Raw genomic sequence first — 20789 nt, 5'->3', positions numbered from 1 at the left:
TAAGGTAGCCCTAGCTGGTCTGGAACTCACTATGTAGCACAGGATGGCTTTACACTCATGGAGATATTCTTGCCTCTGTCTCCTGAGGGCTGGGATCGAAGGTGTTTAGTTGTATGTATCCTGTACCACACATAGAAGTCTATAAATCTAGGCAGGTAAAGAGAAGAATAAAATAAGTCAGCTGTGAGAATCCAGTCTCTTAAACACAGACAGTACTTCGCTTCCATCAACAAATGTGCTTCCTCCCACTTGTCATGATACAATCAGTCTTTTAAAATACCTTTGAAGCCGGGCAGTGGTGGCGCATGCCTTTAATCCCAGCACTTGGGAGGCAGAGGCAGGCGGATTTCTGAGTTTGAGGCCAGCCTGGTCTACAGAGTGAGTTCCAGGACAGCCAGGACCACACAGAGAAACCCTGTCTCGAAAAACCAGAAAAAAAAAAAAAAACCTTTGAAATGACATGTATTAATTCATTTGTTCATCTTGTGGGTATATGTGTGCGAGATGGCATAAACCTGCCATCACTTTTTCATCCTCTATAAGTTTAATTTATTTGTTTAAAAATTGTATTTTTTTTTATGTGTGAGGTGTTTTGCCTGGATGTACGTCCATGCATTGCGCTCGTGCCTACTGCTCTCAGAAGCCAGAAGAAGGCATTGGATCCCCCTGAAAGTGGGGTTACAAATGGTTGTGAGCTATCATGTGGGTGCTGAGAATTGAAGCCAGGTCCTCTGGAAGAGTAGCCAGTGCTCTTAACTACCTGACCTATCTCTCCAGCTGCAACACCCTGTACATTTTAAAGTTGAACCAGAACTCCCTGGAGTTCTTGGGCAGCCACCGACGGAAGTTTGTGGGAGAATGGGGGGGGGGTGATCATTTCATTTCACATAGACAAAAGTAAGACAAGGTTCACCACACAGAGCACAACCAAACTCTCTGAGAGTAGAAGGGCAGTCCAACCAGTCCTTGGAGAGAATGCACTAAGTGCCAAAACTCTTTTCATGGATTATTATTAATTGTCAGACATCTTGTGGGGCAATAGATCTGTTCAGTGGGTACCAGGCACAACATCTGTGTAAGATAGGTTCTACTGCTGTCTCCCTAGGAGCCTAACTTGCCAAAGATCACATATGTAACAAGTTGAGGGTTTACACCTGGGAAGTGCAATCAGAAAGCCTTATTGATGATCTATTCTATTCATTCATTCATTCATTCATTCATTCATTTGTTCCTACTTACATTTTTAAATCAATGATGTCCAATGCCTCCTACATGTTAAAGATAGTTCTAGGTGCGCAAGCAGCCACCATATCTGTGAGCAATGGAAGGAAAAAGCACGTGATGCTTACATTCTAGAAGAGAAGCAATACTGTACATTGGGCAGGTACATGAAATGTTATTGAAATTGGTGCAATGGCTCACACCTTTCATACCTGTACTTGGGAAGCTGAGGCAGGAGGATTCCTTTGAGTTTGTGGCCAGCTTGGGGTACTGTGTGAAACCTTGTTCCAAAAGGCCCTCTGTCCTCTCCTATTAAAACATCATAGACAATGAATAGCATAGGGCCTAGAAGAGGTGTGGTGTGTGTGTGTATGTGTGTGTGTGTGTGTAAAATTCTGAATTGGGTGATGAGTCTTGCTAAGAAAGGAACATTAAATAAAGATCTAAGGAACTTATTCAGGAGCAAGCCATTCAGATATCTGGACGGACACAAGACGTGGAGTAGACAATTGGACGTGAAGAAGGAGCAGGAGAAGAACATTCTAGAAAATACGAGGAGTCCAGAATGTCTGAGTCTGACTGCGGTGTGAGTGAGCTATGAATGTAAATAGCCTTCAAAGCTGAAGGAAGCAGGATCCAAAAGGTAAGTGGGGCCGGGTGGTGGTGGCGCACTGGGAGGCAGAGGCAGGCTGATTTCTGAGTTCGAGGCCAGCCTGGTCTACAGAGTGAGTCCCTGGACAGCCAGGGCTATACAGAGAAACCCTGTCTGGAAAAAACAAAAGGTAAGTGGGAATGGATCTCGTAAGACCCTGCAAGGGGCAGGGCTTGGCCTTCTATTTGGCTGCAATGTAGTCATTTGGGTTGGGCCAGAGGAAAAACTGTGAAACCACCCAGTTTCCACATATGCACCCTTGCTTCTCTGTCAAGGAGAGGCTGCAAAGGGGCAAGGAAGCCATGCAAGAGACATTGCAGTGACCTGGGCACAGGTTAGGCTGGTTTGTCCTGGTGTGCACTAGACATGTGGCAAGCGCTTCAAGTCTAAGTTTATTGTGAAACCCCGAGTGGAAAAATTGGACAACGGGTGTGTGTACGAGGGCAGTCAGTTGTGTGATGCCCTGAGCTTTTCAGCCCGAGCAACTGAACAGTGGGGCCAGTGGCAGGGAAGGCGGGGCCTACAGAGGAACAATGTGTTTTTGTTCTAAGTGGAAGGGGTCAGCAGGGCTCAGTTCACAGATATTTAATTAGCGACACCTATTAGGCATCTCCAAAGGTGATGCTGAGGATCAAGCTGAGGGCACAGGAGAGGGGTCCTTCAATGTCGAAGTTCAAGGTCAATAGGGTAAGGTCTACTTCAGGGCAACTGAAGACATTGATTCACACACGACTTTGGCAAAATGATGATTATCAGAAAAAGACTAGACTCAAGGATGTCAGATTTAAAAATCCACCCCTATTCGGTTACTCTCAAATACTTACTTTGCTTTCTCTGTATTCCCTCCCGGTTTTGCCCACATGCACACACAATTGCATAACGTCGTTCTACCCTATTTGCTTGCCAGGAGCTCACAGACATTTCCTCTATGGCTCCTACGGTGCTTGTAGAGGATTTGAAAGGCTGGCAAAATGAGGGGCATGAAATACGCTAGAAACCAAAGTCGAAAAATCTTACGTAGCTTGATGACATACAGTAAGCTGTGTGCCTACAGTAATCTCTGTGCACAGTGACTCTTTAGGGGACTGAACTTTGATATGAATGAAGCCAGGCCACTCATGCACTCAACCAGGGAGAGATTCTAGAAAGGGGGGGGTCTGTGCAAAGGCCCAGGGGGGCAAAGAAAAGCACATGCTATGGTTTGAATGGAAAAATATCCCATATAGGCTTATAAACTTGAACGTTGCTTCTTTGGTGGCAGCACTCACTTTGAAGGTTGTAAAGCCTTTAGGACAGCAGTTCTCAACCTGTGGGTCACGACCCCCTCTGGCAAACCTCTGTCTCCAAAGTTATGTACATTACTATTCATAACAGTAACAAAATCACAGTTACAAGTAGCAACAAAAATAGTCTTATGGTTGGGAGGGTCACCATGATATGAGGAACCAGATTAATGGGTCGCTTGCCTTAGGAAGGTTGACAACCTCTGTGGGGCTTAGCTGAAGGAAGTGGGTTGTTGGGGTAGGGCACTGGAGTGGTAGAAGTAGCCAATTATACCGGTTTCCTGTCCCCCTTCTCCAGCTGACTGCACCACTAATTCCTGCCTCCGTGGAGGGTGTCTTCCAGGCCTCAAGCCTTCTCTGCTGTGTTGGATTGTGTCCTGTAAACCATGAGCCAAGATCAATCTGTCCTCCTTTGCAAAGCCTCTGCCAGGTATTTGCTCATAATACTCAGTAAAGTAAGGAGGCTGGAAGATTTACTACACCTGCCAATTAAATAAAAATTAGTTGGTATGGTCTCTGCACACACACACACACACACACACACACACAACCCTTTAGGTGTATTGAAGCATAGGCACACTCTTTCTCGGAGGTTTTCTACCAAGAAAGTATCAACCATACTTAAAATGTTGATCTTAGTGAACCTCAGACATTTTTAGAGGTTAAAAAAGTTTAATTTGGGCCTACTACACAGAAACTCCAGTCCGATCTGCTTTGTCCGTTCTCGTTAACCTTTCACTGACACCTTGTTTTTAATTTTACGGAAAAGGTTATGGATCTAAGGAAGGTAAGCACCCTGCTCTAAAATTTCAGCAAAAGCCATCGCTCCCATCAAAGACTCCAAGAAAACAGCTCCACATGCACACGAATCCACGGCTGACAAAGCCCCTGTAAGTTGGCTTATGACCTTCCCTCTCATTCACCGTTCTGTAAGTGCATAGAATTATTTAAGAGAGAAAAATTACTGCAGATAAAAATTGCTTCAGGGTTCCTGGCCTTGGTTGGTTGTGTTTCCTTCCAGGGCCGGCAGGCGGGGCACCAGGCAAGGCTTGGAAGCCGCGCCTCCCCCCCGCCGGGGCGCCCCCCCGCCGACCTCGCCTGGCCTCCCTTGCTCAACTTCCCCATCGCTTCAACTAAAAGTGGCCATTGACCTTTCAAGCTTTTGAGCAGTGATGCAACAGAATAGCATTTCAAAGAAAAATGGCTATCGAAATTTTGAATCCGGTTTTCCCATGAGTGTTATTTTTTGTTTGTTTTTCTGTAAAAAAAAAAATATAGGTCACATTCAAAGTGGGTCACGTTTCAGGGGCCGGTGTGCCTGGATGAAGGCTGGGAGGCCAGATGGCGTCTTACAGGGTGGAAGGTAAGGGTCCCAATAGGAAAGAAGTACTGAGATCAATCCGAACTCCGGGTCCCTGGCTTTGTAGGGAATCACAGAGACAAACGCACCAGGGCTGACACTCTGCACCCTACCCAGGCACAGGTAAGGGGCACCTCCTCTGTAGGCACAGCAGGTGGCCAGGGTGGATCTCCCGAAGGACAAGCTGGAGTTGAGCTGAGAAGGAAAGGAGGAGCTGGGCAAGGCTGATGCAGGGGACTACCGGTCGGAGCTCCAAGGGGGGTGGCATTGAAAGCAACCCGCGCAGCTTTAAGGAGGCGTTCAGCATCGCTCTTTCTTGGCTATCCAAGATGCTGGCGGAGGGGACAGCCTCTGGTTCGCTTCCTGAGGTGCCCGGGAGTGGTCGTCGACCTGGGCAGTGGCCTGCTAGCTCGGGCTCTGTGTGTCTTAGCGAGGGAGGGACCGACTTCGGAGCCCCGCCCCCTCCCCACACCGGTCCCGCCCCCGGTACTGAGGAGAGGAGGGTCGTGTCTGGCTGGCGCACAGCGGTGTGGATGGCTGGCATCAAGGTCCCCTCCTCCATGGAGGGCTGTGGAGAAGAGGGGCTGAGCACCTTCGCGGGACCGAGATGCTCAGCGGATGCGGACAGGGGCAGGTACTGGCCGCTTAAATGGGCATTGGATGGGGACTTCTCCTTGTCCCCGAGCACCCCCCCCCCCCGAGGTGCAGGGTCAGAGGAGGGCGGAGACGCAGGCTTCCACACCCGCAGCCACCGGCACCCGCACCGGCTCTCTCCACCCGGGTTCCCTTGAAGCCTGCGCAGTAGCGCCGGGGCCTCTTTAAAGCGCTGGCGGGGGCTGCGGTCACGTGAGGCGGATTCCTGGAAAGTTCCTGGAAAGCGGCCTCCGCCGCGGCCGGGCGGGGCGCGCGGGGCGAGAGGCGGGGAGCGAGGGAGGCGCGGCCGGGCTGGGGAGTCGCGCGCACACTCTGCTCCGGGGGACAGACGTTTAACTCTTGCCAAGTCTCGCCGCCTCTGCGGCTCGCGGGCCCTTGGGCTTTTTCCCCCTCTGAAGCATGAGCCTTTCCTCCCGCAGCCGCCAACGCTGCGCGGGTCGCGGACAGTGCGCGCCGGGGCTCCAGGCGCGCGGCCTCCAGATCTCTTGCGCCCGGAGCCCGGAAGCTTGCGGCAGGTACCGCTCGCGAAGCCCGAAGGTTCCGCCCGGGGTGGTGGGGATGGTGGCGGTGGCACAGTGACCGGGGAGGGTAGCCGGGTGCGAGCTCGGGAGCGGCGGACTGCGTGGGGCTTCCGCAGTTTAGGGCGCCCCTGGAGAGTTCAAGTCCGGGCACTGCCCCATCCGGACTCAACTGCCTCCACTCCCGGGTTCCTTTTCGGTCTCGAGAAATCTTTGGAGCACCCCCCCCCCAACAACAACTGCTATCCAAATTTATAATCCCAATAACCTGATCTCCCGCTCCACCCCGCCAGCCTCCGCCCTTGCTCCCCCACCCCACCCCTTCTCTTTTCGCCCATCTCCTCCGCCGCGGCTGGAGGGAAACCCGGCACTGGCGAGCAGGGGTGTCAGCCGGAGCGGAGAGGGGAGAGCTAGGCGACGATCCCTGGGATTTCTTTTCCCCTTTCTTTCTTTCTTCCTTCCTTTCTTCCTTCCTTCCTTCCTTCCTTCCTTCCTTCCTTCCTTCCTTCCTTTCTCTCTTTCTTTCTTTCTTTCTTTCTTTCTTTCTTTCTTTCTTTCTTTCTTTCTTTCTTTCTTTCTTTCTTTCCTTCTTTTTTTGTTTTTTTGTTTTTTGTCTGCCTTTGGCGCAGAAAAATCCTGCTGCTTCTACTGAGCGCAGAGCCGGTTGCATCCCCAGGCATCTCGTTCCACAAATAAACGTCACCCGGGGAACTCAGACGGACACCCCTCCTAACCCCCTTGCTCCCCCGCCCCGTGTCCGCTGGGGAGGCTGCCTGGTGCGGAGGCGGCAGTCGCCGTGGCGGAGGTAAGACCCAGTCGGTGGCACAGCCCGCTGCGCTCGCCTGTCGCGGGCTCAGCCCCAGCCTCATTTGGAGCTCCGGCGGGGGCTACATGCTCCGGCCGATTCCTCGACAGCGCCCGCGGCGGCAGCTGCAAGAGCAGCGGTCCGCGTTTTGGAGCGACCGCCGCTGCGCCCCCCGCGTCCTCGTCCGGAGCGTGCTCCGGGAAGCGGCAGGAGTAGGGGCGAGGCCGCCTCCGAGGCGGGGATGCAGCGGCTGGCGCGCTGCTAGCGCACCGCAGCACCCTCGGCTGGCGACCCAGTAGCCCTGCGGCGCTTTAGGCCGTGGAACCAGGTTTTGCCGGATGCATCCTCCCAAGGGCCCTGGGGCTGCTCGAAATGTAGGTTGGAAATGCCAAGTGCAGAGAACTGCCCTGTTCTTTATGTTTTATTTATTTTTTTTTCCGACTTGCCCATGACAAAGGCCTATCCGGACCCGCAGGTGACTGTTTCCTAGGCTGCCTGTGTGTAATTCCTGCACACAGTTCTTCGGCGGGAAAGCACCTTGTTTACTCTCATCCTGTCTCCCTCCTCAACCCTCCTCTCACTAACTTTAGTGTCTTGGATCTCTGCCCTTTTTACCCGTCTTTCCCCCAGAGTTGGGCAGGGCGTTAGCTGGATGCTCGGGGTTAAATGGTACAGAACACGCAGGCGGAGGAGTCCCTGGGATTTTCCACGTGTCTGTTTACCCACCCCCACCTCGGCCGGAGGGGTTCAGTCCAGACTGACCCAATCTCTGTCCCATTGTTTCTTCGCAGGCGATCTGTGGGTGACTGTGCCTGCGAGAGACTTTGCCATACCATTCTGCCGGAATTTGAAGAGAAAGAACCAGCCGCTTCCAGTCCCCTCCCCCTCCGCCACCATTTCGGACACCCCGCACAGTCTCCTTTTGGGGTACCCTGTGACTTCCAGGCAGCACGCGAGGTCCACTGGCCCCGACTCGGGCGACCACCTGTCTCAGACGTGTTGACTCATCTCCCATGACCCTGCGGTGCCTGGAACCCTCCGGGAATGGAGCGGACAGGACGCGGAGCCAGTGGGGGACCTCGGGGTCGCCGGAGGAACAGTCCCCCGAGGCGGCGCGTCTGGCGAAGGCCCTGCGCGAGCTCAGTCAAACAGGTAAGGAGCTGGCGGCTGGCAAGGAGTGCGAAACGGGGCGCCCCCATGCCCACCCCACCCAAGGCGGTGAGGGAGAGTGCGACTGGGACGCGAGCCCAGGTGGGGAGCACTCAAAGCGATGGAACTACGTCTCCTCGCGTCCGGTCTCGGCTCCGAGGGCCGGGAACCGCAGAGAGGGATGCCCGATTCTTAGGTGACCACAAAAGCAAAGTGGAGGGACGCTGAGGCTTGAGCGAGGGCCGGGAGCGAGCTGGGCTCATTTTAGAAATGCTCTCCCAGCGCGATGGAGTCTAGGCTGCTTTCAGCCGGGGCTCCGGCTCGCACCCGCGTGGGAGAAAAGCGGCCAGCGCCTCTCTTAACGCCGGGTGCGCGCGGCCAGTGGGCTGTGCTGCCTCCTGTCTGAGCTGCGTGCGCTCCCGGGCGCAGCCGCCGCTGCCGCAGCCCGGGATGGTGACAGCCAAGTTCTGACTGAGACCTACAGACTGTACCGATCGCAGTTGCGGGGTGGGGGTGGGGGTGGGGTAGCCTGGCCGAGTGCAGCCCGCTCTCCGCAATGATGCGGAAGCGCTCCCTGCATCTGAAAGAAGAGAAAATTATATTTTCTCCCAATAGCTCGAAAACAATTTGGGTCTTAAAAATCGGGCTTCTGAAAACTTAACCTTTGAGGCAAAACAACTTTTGTAGCAGTAGATCTTGAGAGAGGGAAAAAAAAGTTCCAGTCTTCCCTTTTGACCCTGGGCTTTCCTTGGGAAAGTTTCCGGGTAATATTTTTTTGTGGCGTTGGGGGGAGGGTGCGGTGGTGGGAAGAGCTGTCGGTTGAAATAGGGGGGCACATTGTTCAAAGTTATTATCTTGAATTACTTTTGTAAGTGAGATGCGGAACATGGAGAAGATGAATCAAATGGAGATTTCAGAGAACAGGGGTTATAATACAATTTGAACCTGGGCAAAGTCCAAAAGAATATAGTGAAGACTGTAAACTCTTTCTGCTCTTCCTCAGAGACTTAGCTAGTTGTAATCAAAGCAGTCAACAGTAGTGCCTTGTAGGGCTTCTAACAGAGGCTAAACGTTACAAGTTCTGGGGGATGGGGGGCAGGTCAGGGGGCTACCCACCAGTCGAAAAAGTTGCTTCTGTTTTTATTGGAATTACTGGAGATGAGTTTTCTACTTTGTCCCCTAACTTCTAATTTAGTTCTAATTTACTTAGGTTTTTGTTTCAGTTAAACTGTACTAAAAGTATCTTGCTTTTTTGTTTGTTTGTTTGTTTGTTTTTTGGTCAGCCAAATATGTCTGTCATGTTGCAAAAGTTATTTTGGATCATTAGAAGAAAACCTTAATATAATTTAAAGAAAAGCTACAGAAAATCATTTAAAAAGAAAAAAATTGGTTTACAGTTGTGCCTAGAATGGACTTAAGTTTTTATTAAATACCTACCAAAAGATTTGTAGTAGGCCTCAAAAACTTTCACTCATAGGCTTTAAAAAAAATAAGGCATAATAAGAGAAATCAGTTGAACATGGTGGTACAGGCCTATAAATGCCAGGACTTGGGAGGCGAATCCATAAGAACAAGAAGTTCAAGGTTATCCTTGGCTACGAAGTAAAATTGAGGCCAGCCAGTGCTGCAGGAGGCCCTGTCTCAAACAAAACAAAACAACTAGGAAAATGACTGCCAAGTACAGACCTTATTCTAAAAATTCTTAATAATAACTCTTTCACTTTCTCTTCTTTTTCTTTTTGAATGAAAAACCCCAGGATGGTACTGGGGAAGTATGACTGTTAATGAAGCCAAAGAGAAATTAAAAGAGGCACCAGAAGGAACTTTCTTGATTAGAGATAGTTCGCATTCAGACTACCTACTAACTATATCTGTTAAGACGTCAGCTGGACCGACTAACCTGCGGATTGAGTACCAAGACGGGAAATTCAGATTGGATTCTATCATATGTGTCAAGTCCAAGCTTAAACAGTTTGACAGTGTGGTTCACCTGATTGACTACTATGTTCAGATGTGCAAGGATAAACGGACAGGCCCAGAGGCCCCCCGGAATGGGACTGTTCACCTGTACCTGACCAAACCTCTGTATACATCAGCACCAACTCTGCAGCATTTCTGTCGACTCGCCATTAACAAATGTACTGGTACAGTCTGGGGACTGCCTTTACCAACAAGACTAAAAGATTACTTGGAAGAATATAAATTCCAGGTATAAGTATTTCTCTCTCTTTTTTTAAACACATGCCTCATATAGAATATCTCCGAATGCAGCTATGGAAAGAGAACTCAGAGGCCCTCCTCTGGAAAGCTGCGTAGAATTCTTTCTCATGGACAGTTGAGCTCAGTCTAATTTAAAGGTGTGAAGATGTAGCTAGGTATTTTAAAGTTCCCCTTATGTAGTTTCAGCTGAATGATGCTTTCTTTCCTATGGCTGATCAAGACCAAATGGCCCTTTTTAAATGAAAAGAAAAAAAAATGTCCCAAGGAAAGGCAAGAGAATATTCCTGTCAGAATGACTTGCCTTTTTTTGGGGGTCCCTATGCACTGGGTCAAAAGTCCAAGCACCATAGGAGAGAAAGACTTCCATGTGGCTAGCTGAAGGAGGAAAAGACCCTGGCTGACCCAGGCTTCAGCTCCACTTCTAGATGCCTGGTGATCAGTCTGTGTTAGAACATGTTATAGTTTGCATCCTGACGTATCTAGTAGGAGTTCCGTTTAAGCTGCTTGTATTTATCCCTCATTTTATGCAACTAATCAAATCAACCAAAAAAAAAAAAAAAAAGATTGTCACCGTGAGAGCCTGTATCTGTCTTTTTTACTACACGTATGAACTTCCCCTGTGAATGAGTACTGTAGCAATCCATTTCAAGGCAGCCTTACTTCAGAAACATTTCAAACTGGTGCAAACAGAAAAGACTTCTCTCTTTTCTTAAGGCTAAAGACAAGAATGTCACGCTACACAGGTGCAACTCAATCCTCGAAAAAAAAAAAAAAAAAAACCAATGCAGACAGAGACGTTTTCCCCCTTGACGTAGCTGTGAGTCCTAACCTATTGCCACTGAATTTTTTTTGGAAATGGCTTTAGAACTTTTCAAGTTGCCCCTGAATTGTCTGACCATGGCCATCAACAGCCGCCTCCCTTCTACCATGTAGAATACTATGACTTACTTTTCTTCCAGATATAGGGGGGGGTACCTGCCTGTTTTTCAAAGTGTTTATTTACTGCTGTTACTATTTGATTAGAATGTATTAAATAAAAACAAACCTGACTTTTACAAGTTGCACTCATTACTTTGAGTCATAGATGTCCATTTCCGTGCTAATAAAAGGTTGCCATAAAAACTCCTATCAAGTGAAATAAACTAAGCAATCAGCACAGGGTAGAACATTAACTCGATCACCTCCAAATAAGGCCTGCACCTGTTCTACGTGTTTTAGATAGCATGGTTTACAAGCTAGGAATTGTCAAGACTGTCTGATCGTGTGCAGGCCGGATGGGCATCATCCCCGTGCCTTCTGCCTTTTCAAAAGGAATGGTTTAGAAGTGACAAGAATTATGTCAGGATCTGAGCTTTAACAAGTCGAACAGACATGATACTAAATAAAAATGACAGGTTCTACGGCCGCTTTCTCTTGGCCACACAGTCTCGTGACTGCTGCAGTGTGCCATCTTTTCTGGAGTCTAGACACTTCTTGCTGCCCTTTACATTTTTTCTAGCCAGCTGTGGGTTCCTGTGTGCTGGGTAAAGGAGAACCTGGTGTATCGTGTACACACTCTGAGTGAGTAGGAAATTATAAAAATGCAGAATAATAGAACTTGCTTCTCACATATTTTACTTTGCAGTTTTTGAAATCCCCAGTTTTTTACCTCGAAGGAAACATTAAGCTTATCCGAACTGGAAGGATTGCTGGGTACGGTTTAGGAAAAGCCTACTCTTTAAAGAAGAGTTAGCTCTGCTGGTTGGTGGGGCAGTAACCTTCCCTTTAGGATACTTAGATTTACTTTTTCCGGATCTCCCTTTTGCACGCCAACCATTCTCTGGTAGAATGCTTGACTCCTGGGAAAACTCTCACAGGATCGGTAGCAAGGGGCTTTGTGGAATCCCTTTATAGGTGTCCTTAGATATTGGAAGTGACGAGGTGGTCACGAGGCACTTGTGTCTGTGGAATTATGACAAGCCCCATGGTATTGCATTCAGTGGCCTGCAGGTGGGGGGTGGGGGAGGATCCCAGATTCACTGCATTGGCCTGTGAAATGGGTAACCTTATCTTTCCTATCCTGATGGCGAGGACGTTGTTAAACATCACGGGACAGTTTTTTTTCCCTTGCTTTATAGTTTCTAATATTTATTTATTGAGTTCCTTTCGTGCCAGCTTCTGACTCAATACTTTATGCATATCATCTCATTTGATCCTCATAAGGACCAAAAGAGCAAAGTACAGTATTTATAGGAAGTGAATATTTCCACATCGATCCAGTTTAAGTCGGAGCAGGCTGTAATAGCAACCCTCAGCCTTTTTACTGTGGCCTCAACCAGACGAGTACAGATACCTTAATTAGTGTCACACACTCTCTCTTTTAAAACGTTTTCAAGAAATGATTTCTTTGTGTATGCGCTTATGTGCACACATGTGTATGTGCTTATGTGCACACATGTGCCATGTCCTAGATGTGAGAGGTGGAGCACTTGACTATACTCTCTTTCCACTGTGTGGGTTCCAGGATTGAACCTCAGGCTTAACCGGCAAGCACCCTCACCTGCTGAGATATCTTGCCAGTCCTCCAGTCAGTCTTGCCGATGACTTTCCTTGAAGACCCTGAAAGGGGAGCTCATGATAAGTGGTAAAGGGGCAAGATGAGGAAGGGGGGAAATGGAGTTTGCCCTTTTACTGAGTGGCTGCTAAATGATGCTAGTTATACACTGGTTGGCTCATTTACAAACAGAAACAAAACCGTGTTCACCCAAAGTATCCTCAACAGTCCGGACATTTTTTTTTTTTTTCAGTGTTGTTTTTCTGTGTGAGGTGGTGTGAAGCATTAGTAAGGATATTTATTATTGGTATTCTAATTGTTGCTGTTCTTGTGGAATGTCCTGTGTGGGGTTTGTTTATCCGCCCTCCCACCCCCACCCCTCGCCCACCGACTTAAATGACTGCTGTGAGTTTCTGTTCAGAGTGAGCAGGAGTGAAGGAGCGTGTGTCATCCCATCTAACGTGGAAAAATGACATCTGCTTTTTAGGGATGGTGACCCTGACTTGTGTGAGCTTGGAGGCCTTGCTTAGGGTTGTCAGTGTGAAAGTTTGACTTCATCATAATTACATAATCCAAATAGGTGACAGAAAGGGGACTGTCGGTTTTCCACAGGGTTTATTTTCTTGGGAAGGCTTTCCCCTGCTTTTAGAAAATTGTACCCTGCTTGGCGGAGGGTAGGAGACAGAGACGTCATCAAGTAATCCAAAGGATGGAATGTCCTGAGAGCAGACTGTGCCCTTCTAGTTGTGGGTTTGGGCACAGGGCAGGAGGGGCTGAGTGGCTGTGGGTCTAACAGCTGGGCTGAAGCCTCACTGGCTCCCAGAAGTCCTGTCCATCTTCTGGACCTCTCTACCCTCCCAGTGAAAGAATGTGGCTCTGGGCCTGTCATTCCCTCAGAGGCCTGTATGCTTCTCATCCAGTTGTTAACTCTGCAGAGTCTTGGCATCCAGAACACACTGTGTGGGTCACTCAGCTCAGGCCCTTTATATTAACCAGAACATTTCAGATTCAGGGATTAGAGAGCATTTGCCTGTGCCTTGGCCAGCAAATGGGCGACATTCAAACACAGAGCTCAGGTCCTGGATCAGCAAAAGCTCTGCACATCTGCCCTTGGTTTTAAAAAAAACTGCCTGTACCCTTTTTTGCTGCAGCTAATGTAACTCAAAACTTTCTTCCTCTAACATGCAGAATCAGGCTTCGGAATATCACTACAGGAGGAGACTTTCAATTCTTGTCTCCTTCTGCCCCATTCTCCAGGATTACCCCTTCTGCTGGATCCACTGTAGAGTGTAGATTTGAATTCCTTGATTTTTTTTTTTTTTATAGTTTTAGAGATTGAACATAGGCCTTTCCTCATGCTTGGCGAGCATCCTACCGATGAGCCACGTCTCCACTCCATCTCACTGTCTCTAATCTGTTTGCCGTTTTAAAACTGCAGTCCTCCGGTCCTTGCTGTGTGGTGATCTCATGACACCTCTGCCCATGGCCAGGGTGCACAGGTTGTATTCTCCTGTGCTTACCAATAGAGTCCGTTTTGGCTTTTGCCCCCTCTTACACACAGGTAGCTCCTGCCTTTCTCACACTCTTCCCAGGATGCTGTCTTTTTAGCCTATTAGATGAACCCTTGGTGGCTGTGTTATGGGAGGGGGATTCTAGTCTACTTGAATTAGGTAAATTGACAGATTTAGGGTCCTTAGGAGTAAATCTCTCTCTGTTTCTCTTTAGCTCTCTTCAGGATTTAAAAATCAAAGCTAGTTCCCAACACCACACGTCAACATTTATTTTTTTAAACTTGTTTATTTAAACAACCATAGGCTCCTTTCTCCCTAGTTTATGCTCCGTTAGGAAGGAAGAAAGAGAGTTCTTTTTCAGCTTGTTTGTAGCCGAGAGCGATCCTTGCAGCTCCCGTTTGGTCTTCTCTTACCTCTTCAGCTGCTGTTAAAGATTTTCTCCAGTTTTCCCTCTTGCGTGGTTTCCGAGTAAGTCACCTCACCTCGCACTCAGCTTAAGTGACAGCTGTTGCTGGAGTCAGCTTCTAAAAGCCCCGTTTGTCCCCAGTGCTTGGCTAGCAGGTCAGCTGAAGCAGAGTCATTGTGGTCTTCCTACCCCTGTCCTCAGCTCTGTCCACAAGGGAGGTCTGAGTTGCCAAGTCTGACGGGGACTCACTTCAATAAACATTTACTGAGCCATAAAAATAAAACTGCTTTTATAGACAACTCTCGCTTTGAACTTCATTCTTCACTTAGAGAAAACGGCGTTGCGCTGTCCTAGAGCAGGAGCGGTTTGTGATGGGTTATACAGTCCTTCTGTGGTCTCACCTCAGTGAAAAACAGAGAGAAGGGAGACTCAAGCCAGCCTTGGTGTGAGCTAAGAAAATAACACCAGCTGCCTTCCTCTTCTGTTTCAGCCCAAGTTCCTCCCAGAGAGCCCCTTCGCTGTGGCAAGACATAATTTGCTAGTTAAATCATCACAGGACTTCATAGATTTTTCCTAGACTGTCCCAGTTTCCAGTCATGTTAAGATAAAAAGATAGCCTTTTTGCCAAATGGTTTTCCCCTTCTGTTCTTTTGGCAGCCCTTTTCCTGTTTAGATTTTGATCTTGTGTCGCTGTGATCTTTCTCAGTCTTTAAGGAAAACCCTCCCCTTGTTGTTTCTGCCCAGGGAAGTTGTTTTTCCACTTTGACTTTCGTCACCCGGATGAACTGCGCTCCCTTAGGTAGTGGACTTAATTGTGGGTTTGGTCAGAAAGTGCGTTCTTGTTTGGTGCTCTTTATTTACTTACCTGTTCTCCATTATCTGTTGAGATAAAGGGCGGAGAGAGTGGTTGCGGTTAGACAAACCCTCTGCTTCCTCTCTGTTCATTCTCATTTACTGGAACCACTGTCAGAAAAAATGGCTCCTTGTCATTATTATTTAAGGATATTGAAGGCAATAAAACGGGTGGGGAAAGTGAAGGGGTGGAGCATCACTGGCATGGGGAGGGGCTCGCCTGAGTCCGTCATTAGGTACCCAGAGCCCTCAAAGACCAGTTTATTTCTCTCACCCTTTGGACCAGTCCTCGTTCTTGAGCTGGGGTAGGACTGAGCAATTGTAGGAAAAAAAAATCTTCTAAGACAGGGTCTGAGGTATCCCTAGACTCGAACTCACTGTATAGCAAAGGGTTATATCCTGAGCTCCTGATCATCCTGCCTCCTGAGATTACAGGTATGTGCCTGGACCAAGCCTGGTTAATGCTGCGGAACCAGGGTTTCCTGTGCTCCAGGCAAGTTCTTGTCCAAGTGAGCTACTTTCCCAGAAACTGGCAATCATTTTTATTCAAAATTGTGTTCCGCTTTTATATTGGTGAATGTTACCTTTTCCTGGAGGACCAGGCACTTTCTGACTCAGCATCTTTTTCTCATCCATTACAGTGTTATCTGTAGCGTTTAGAGTTGGGGAGAATGAATATCTTCAAGTCTTTTATTTTTTTAATGCTATATTATATGTGTGTATATGTAATGTGTGTGTGTGTGTGTATCTGTGTGTAGATACCCAGAAAAGGCCAGAAGAGGATGTCGGATTATGGTTGTGAGCTGTCATGTGGGTGTTGGGAAGTGAATTCAGGTCCTCTGGAAGAGCAGCAAATGCTCTATCCTGTCCCCATTCACGAAGCCTTGGGACCCAGGTCTAATAAATCAAGGTTTTAACCTTCTATTATATAGACACCTCTCCCCCTTCACCTGCATTGTCCCCACCCTCTCTCCTTCCTGGTGACATTTATTGGGTGTAATTTATTATTCTTAAGGAACCCAGGGAAGAGTCACACTCTCACATTATAGGGGCCCTTCTACCTTGTGGGAAGAGATGGAGAAGGCAGGACTCGTATTTACTCAATAGGTTGGTCTGTCTCATGCCCCCTGGCACCATTGTGTTTAATCTCCGCAACAAGCAGGACCATTACAGACTCCTTTTATTGAAAATAAAACAAGAGCTTAAAGATGGAAAGTCTAACTCCCAGCAATACTGCCTTCTGACTAGGAGTTGTATCTGTATGGATACTATGAAACAACACGCAGGGTTATAGCTCTGAGAGCCACCATGAGGACAGGTGCCCTGCACCTGCCTCTGGGCAGATACCATGTATCTAACTAAGTATTAAGGCAGGAAGCAGTTCAGCTAGACTAGAGAGGAAGACCTTTTGGCCATGGGGTTGAAGAAGGTAGAGAAAAGGCTTGTGGGATGTGCTGTCAGAGAGTGAGTTGGAACCGACCTTACCTCGATGGAAATTTTAGGTGTGTACTGTGGGGTACAGGAAACTGATAAAAAGCTCCCCCTCCCAGAATGTTCCAATAGGATTTCTTTATTGTTAGCAGATAATCACTGTACACAGTAAGGGGTTTTCTATGACGTTTTAACCCAGGTATATAATATACTTAGTAATATGCACCCCTCTCCCCTTAGTCTGATAAAACGCTCCTTAAATGAGAGAAATGGCTGAGGCTTGTGCTGTGTACTGTCCTTCTTGACTCCCTGGGTGGTGGGGCTTAGAGACCGGAGAGTGAGTGAGGGGTGTGTGGCAGGCAGGCAGGAAGTAGGTATCTGGGAGGAGTGGAGAGGCAGACAAGATGTTCCAGTTTGTCATCCGGCTCAGATTTGTCTCAGAATTTGGAGCTCTGGGTCTGGAAGCCTTCCTTTTGATACCAGCTTCCACTTTGGGTGAGTTGAGCTAACTCTGTGTTTTCAGGAAAGCAGGGAACGGGTGGCACAGTGTGGGGGTCATTCTGAACTGGGAATGGAAAGACCATTTCTAGTTGCTTTGCCTTGGACCAAACACTGTGCTTCTTAGAGTCTCAGATACTACATTTGTAAAATACAGAGCTTGCAGTACTGATGACTACAGTCAATCTCTTTCAGGAAGTCACCCTCACCTGTGAGCACGTCATGGGGTGGGAGGAGACAGGAGAGGCACACTCCATATTTTGTTGGGGTCTCAGGCTGACTTAAGTTTTAGCATAGATTCTGCCTCTATGCCATCATAGACTCTGGTTTATTTGGGGAAAGAAATTCTCTCTAAATTGTTTTTTCCCTTTTCACAGTCAGAGTTAGTAGGCTGTTTTTAGTATGGTAAGAGGAATTTTATGTTGTTTTCTGAGCTATGGGTCTTTGAGCCCTAGCTTGCATTCAGAGTATAGCCTTGGGTTTTGGATCTTGGTTATGATGGAGGAGGCTCTGATGTATACTCGTTGTTAGCCTAATAACCCTGGGGATGAATTTCCATCATTGAGAGGCCCTCTGAGATTCTCTCTGGCCTCTTGGAAAAAATGTGGGCAAAGGATAATTTCTCCAGCTATAGATTATTCTAATTTTTGATTGGTGGCCTTTTTAGCTTTGTGTTCCCTTGTCAAACAATTTATTACAAAAATTACAATTTGTTACAAAATGCTACCACCAGCGCCTTAGGAGATTCTTAGACTCTTTGGTAAAAACTAAAAGAATTGCTCCTTTTCCTTATCAGCAACCCCAGGGCTTTGCTCATGCAAGTGTTTTACCATAGAGCCACTCCCCAGCCTCCACACTGAAAACAGCTTTGAGTGTAAACTCCTCCCCCCACCCCACCCCCCAACTATCCAGTTTTTTATTTTAAAGTTTTATTTTATTATTTGTGTGTAAATGCATGTTTGACTGTATGGGCACATGTGTCTGTGTGCCTGTCGGGCCAGAAGACAAGAAGCCTTCCGATGACCTGGAACTGGAGTTACAGATGGTTATGAACCTCACTTCATATGGATGCTGGGAACTGAACTGTGGTCCTGGTCCTCTGCAAAAGAGAAGCAAGTGTTCTTGGGCACCAAGCCATCTCTCTAGCCCTTAACCATCTTTTGTACTTGGTGGTCTACTCCCGGGCTTAATCAACTGATACTTTGTTTCGGCCTCTTGCCCAGCTGGGACTATATATGGTACACACCATCCTGTACACTTCTTCCTGGACCTGTCTTAAAGCAGGGGCACCCACTTCTGCTCTTGATACCCACCATGGTTTGGTTGCCCTATGTTCCCAGCAAGAGAGAGTCGGGTTGAAATTTACTTGCTAATCTGATAGAAGTGACAGCTGGTAGAGCCTTTGGTGCTGTTTTCCATGGAGTTAAGTTCTTGCTTTGCGACTGGAAGTTAGTCACGCTGAGAGTGAGTTGTAAGCTTGGCTTTCTCTGTGCTCTCCTCATCTCTTTTCTTTGTAACTCATCCACACTTTGGCCGTCTGTTAAGCCAGCAGAAAAATAGACTGATGCAGCAGTCAGGGAGAGAACAGAGGCATGCAGGCATCAGATCGCTTAGCCTGGCAATAGTTAAAGCTCCTAGGAGAACCAGGTTGAAGTTGTGTTGGATAGGTGGTAGAATGCATCATGTTCAAAGCGTGGGAGGAAGGCAGCCATTCCAAAACAGACCAACTCTTGGGTTTTCAAAGGACTGGGGAAAAAAAATTAGTAACACCAGGCGTTGGTTGCTAGTCACCACGTATGACCTCAGCAAGGGGACACAACACACCGCTGAGCTCTACTTTACAGATGGGGAGGCTGGAGTTTAGTAAGATTAGATTATTACAGATCCCAGAGAGCTGGGATGGGAGTTCGAAACTGTCTGACTTCAAAAACAAAATCTATGTCTTTCTTCTCTCTTCCCGTTGTCTTAGTGAGCTTACTCTATACCTTTGCTCAATTCTGTATGACAGAAAGATGTAGTTAATATTTAGCATGTTAATTTTAAAAGGATATGACTCTGCCGGTTGTCTAAATGCAGTGTTGTTTGTATTCTACTGTATCTGCCTGAATCCCAAGCATCGACTCTAGAAGATTCTCTTATCTAATTCCATTTCTAGCCCGTGTAGCCAGGTCCCATCGTCTCTTTCCTTTCTACTTTTTCTTTTCTTTCTTTTATTTAGTTTTTGGAGGTAAATCCTATGAACGATGCTGTCTCCGTATCTGTTCTATGGCTGTGAAAAGACACCACGGCCAAGCCAACTCTTATAAAGGAAAGCATTTAACTAGGGGCTTGTTTACAGAGTTTTTAGTCCTGTTATCGTCATAGTGGGAGAGCATGGTGGCACACAGGCAGGCGTGGCCCAGGAGAATTTTACATCCTGATCCACAGGCAGTGGGAAGAGCTACACACCTCTTCCAACAAGCCGCATACTCCAACGAGGCCACACATCCTAATCCATCCCAACGGACCAAGTGGGAACCAAGCATGCAAATATATGAGGCTACGAGGTGGGGGTGTGGGGGGCGGGGAGGAAGTCTCATTCAAACCAACTCCGATGCAGCTGGCATAATGGGCTGGGATTGTGCTGCAAAACAGCCGGGATTCTTGATGGCTTAAAACAGCCGAGTTTTATATTTTTTTTTTCCTTTTTTTAGGTTTTTCGAGACAGGGTTTCTTTTGTAGCCCTGGCTGTCGTGGAACGCACTCTGTAGACCAGGCTGGCCTCGAACTCAGAAATCCGCCTGCCTCTGCCTCCCAAGTGCTGGGATTAAAGACGTGTGCCACCACCGCCCGGCTCAGAGTTTTATATCTTAAAAATCCTACGTCTGAGTCTGTCGGGTCAATAGCAAGGCTGGTCACTCCAAAGCCTAGTCTGATGAAGTAGCCACCCATTGGCTGATTCTGGAATGCTGAGCCAATGGGAAATGAGAACTCAGAACATCTCCTAGCAGTACCTACACTAACTAAAACCTCAACTGCTCCCCGGAATGCTATAAGATGGTGCCACCCAACCATAAGGGGGCAGGCAGTGTGACCCTCCCCTGTCTCCGGAAGGAGGAAAAAAATACGTGGTTAATGGTCTTAACCACCACGCACACCATGTCACATGCTGGGCAGCCTTCATTTCTCTAGCACACGGTTTAAATGAGTCCTGGGTGACTTTCAGGACATACATGGATTCCTTAGTTGTCTTCTCATCTTCCCAATAGCAAGAGTCATTTGTGAGCAAAAGGGAAAGATCTGGAGCCTTGAGGTGGAGCGCTGCACTGAAGCTGAGCTCTTCAGTGGCATCTCTCTGGCTTCTCACCTTGTTGAAATGAATCCTGTCTTTCTACAGTGTGAATAACTCAACATGAATAAATTATATGCCCATTCACTTTCAGTATTTACTTCTTTACCTAATTTACCTATTCAGCATTACCTAATAATGCCGAATAGTATCATTTCTTCTACTTTCTTCTTCTTCTTCTTCTTCTTCTTCTTCTTCTTCTTCTTCTTCTTCCTCTTCCTCTTCCTCTTCCTCTTCCTCTTCCTCCTCCTCCTCCTCCTCTTCCTCCTCTTCCTCCTCCTCCTTCCTCCTCCTTCCTCCTCCTCCTTTTTTTTCTTTTTTCTTTTTTCTTTTTGCAAGTTTTCCTTTCTTTTTATAGATGCGAGTTT

At 47.7% G+C, this 20789-nt stretch overlaps 1 protein-coding gene across 3 annotated transcripts; it reads left to right on the top strand.

Moving 5' to 3' along the window:
• The first annotated feature begins 4604 nt into the window (after window positions 1–4604).
• Socs2 (suppressor of cytokine signaling 2) lies at window positions 4605–10917 on the top strand. Of its 3 annotated transcripts, none has more exons than XM_028783077.1 (3): window positions 4605–4639; window positions 7285–7645; window positions 9400–10917. In XM_028783077.1, the coding sequence occupies exons 2-3, from the start codon at window positions 7507–7509 to the stop codon at window positions 9855–9857; spliced, it is 597 nt and encodes a 198-aa protein (XP_028638910.1). In that variant the 5' UTR covers window positions 4605–4639; window positions 7285–7506; the 3' UTR covers window positions 9858–10917. The 3 variants fall into 3 exon arrangements, with proteins under 3 accessions (XP_028638910.1, XP_028638909.1, XP_028638908.1); XM_028783076.1 differs by lacking the exon at window positions 4605–4639 and adding an exon at window positions 5042–5150; XM_028783075.1 differs by lacking the exon at window positions 4605–4639 and adding an exon at window positions 5439–5685.
• Window positions 10918–20789: the final 9872 nt, after the last annotated feature.

This window comes from Grammomys surdaster, unplaced genomic scaffold (assembly GCF_004785775.1).
Source record: "Grammomys surdaster isolate TR1022 unplaced genomic scaffold, NIH_TR_1.0 958, whole genome shotgun sequence".
NCBI lineage: Eukaryota > Metazoa > Chordata > Mammalia > Rodentia > Muridae > Grammomys > Grammomys surdaster.
This window is presented reverse-complemented; position numbering and strand designations above follow the sequence as displayed.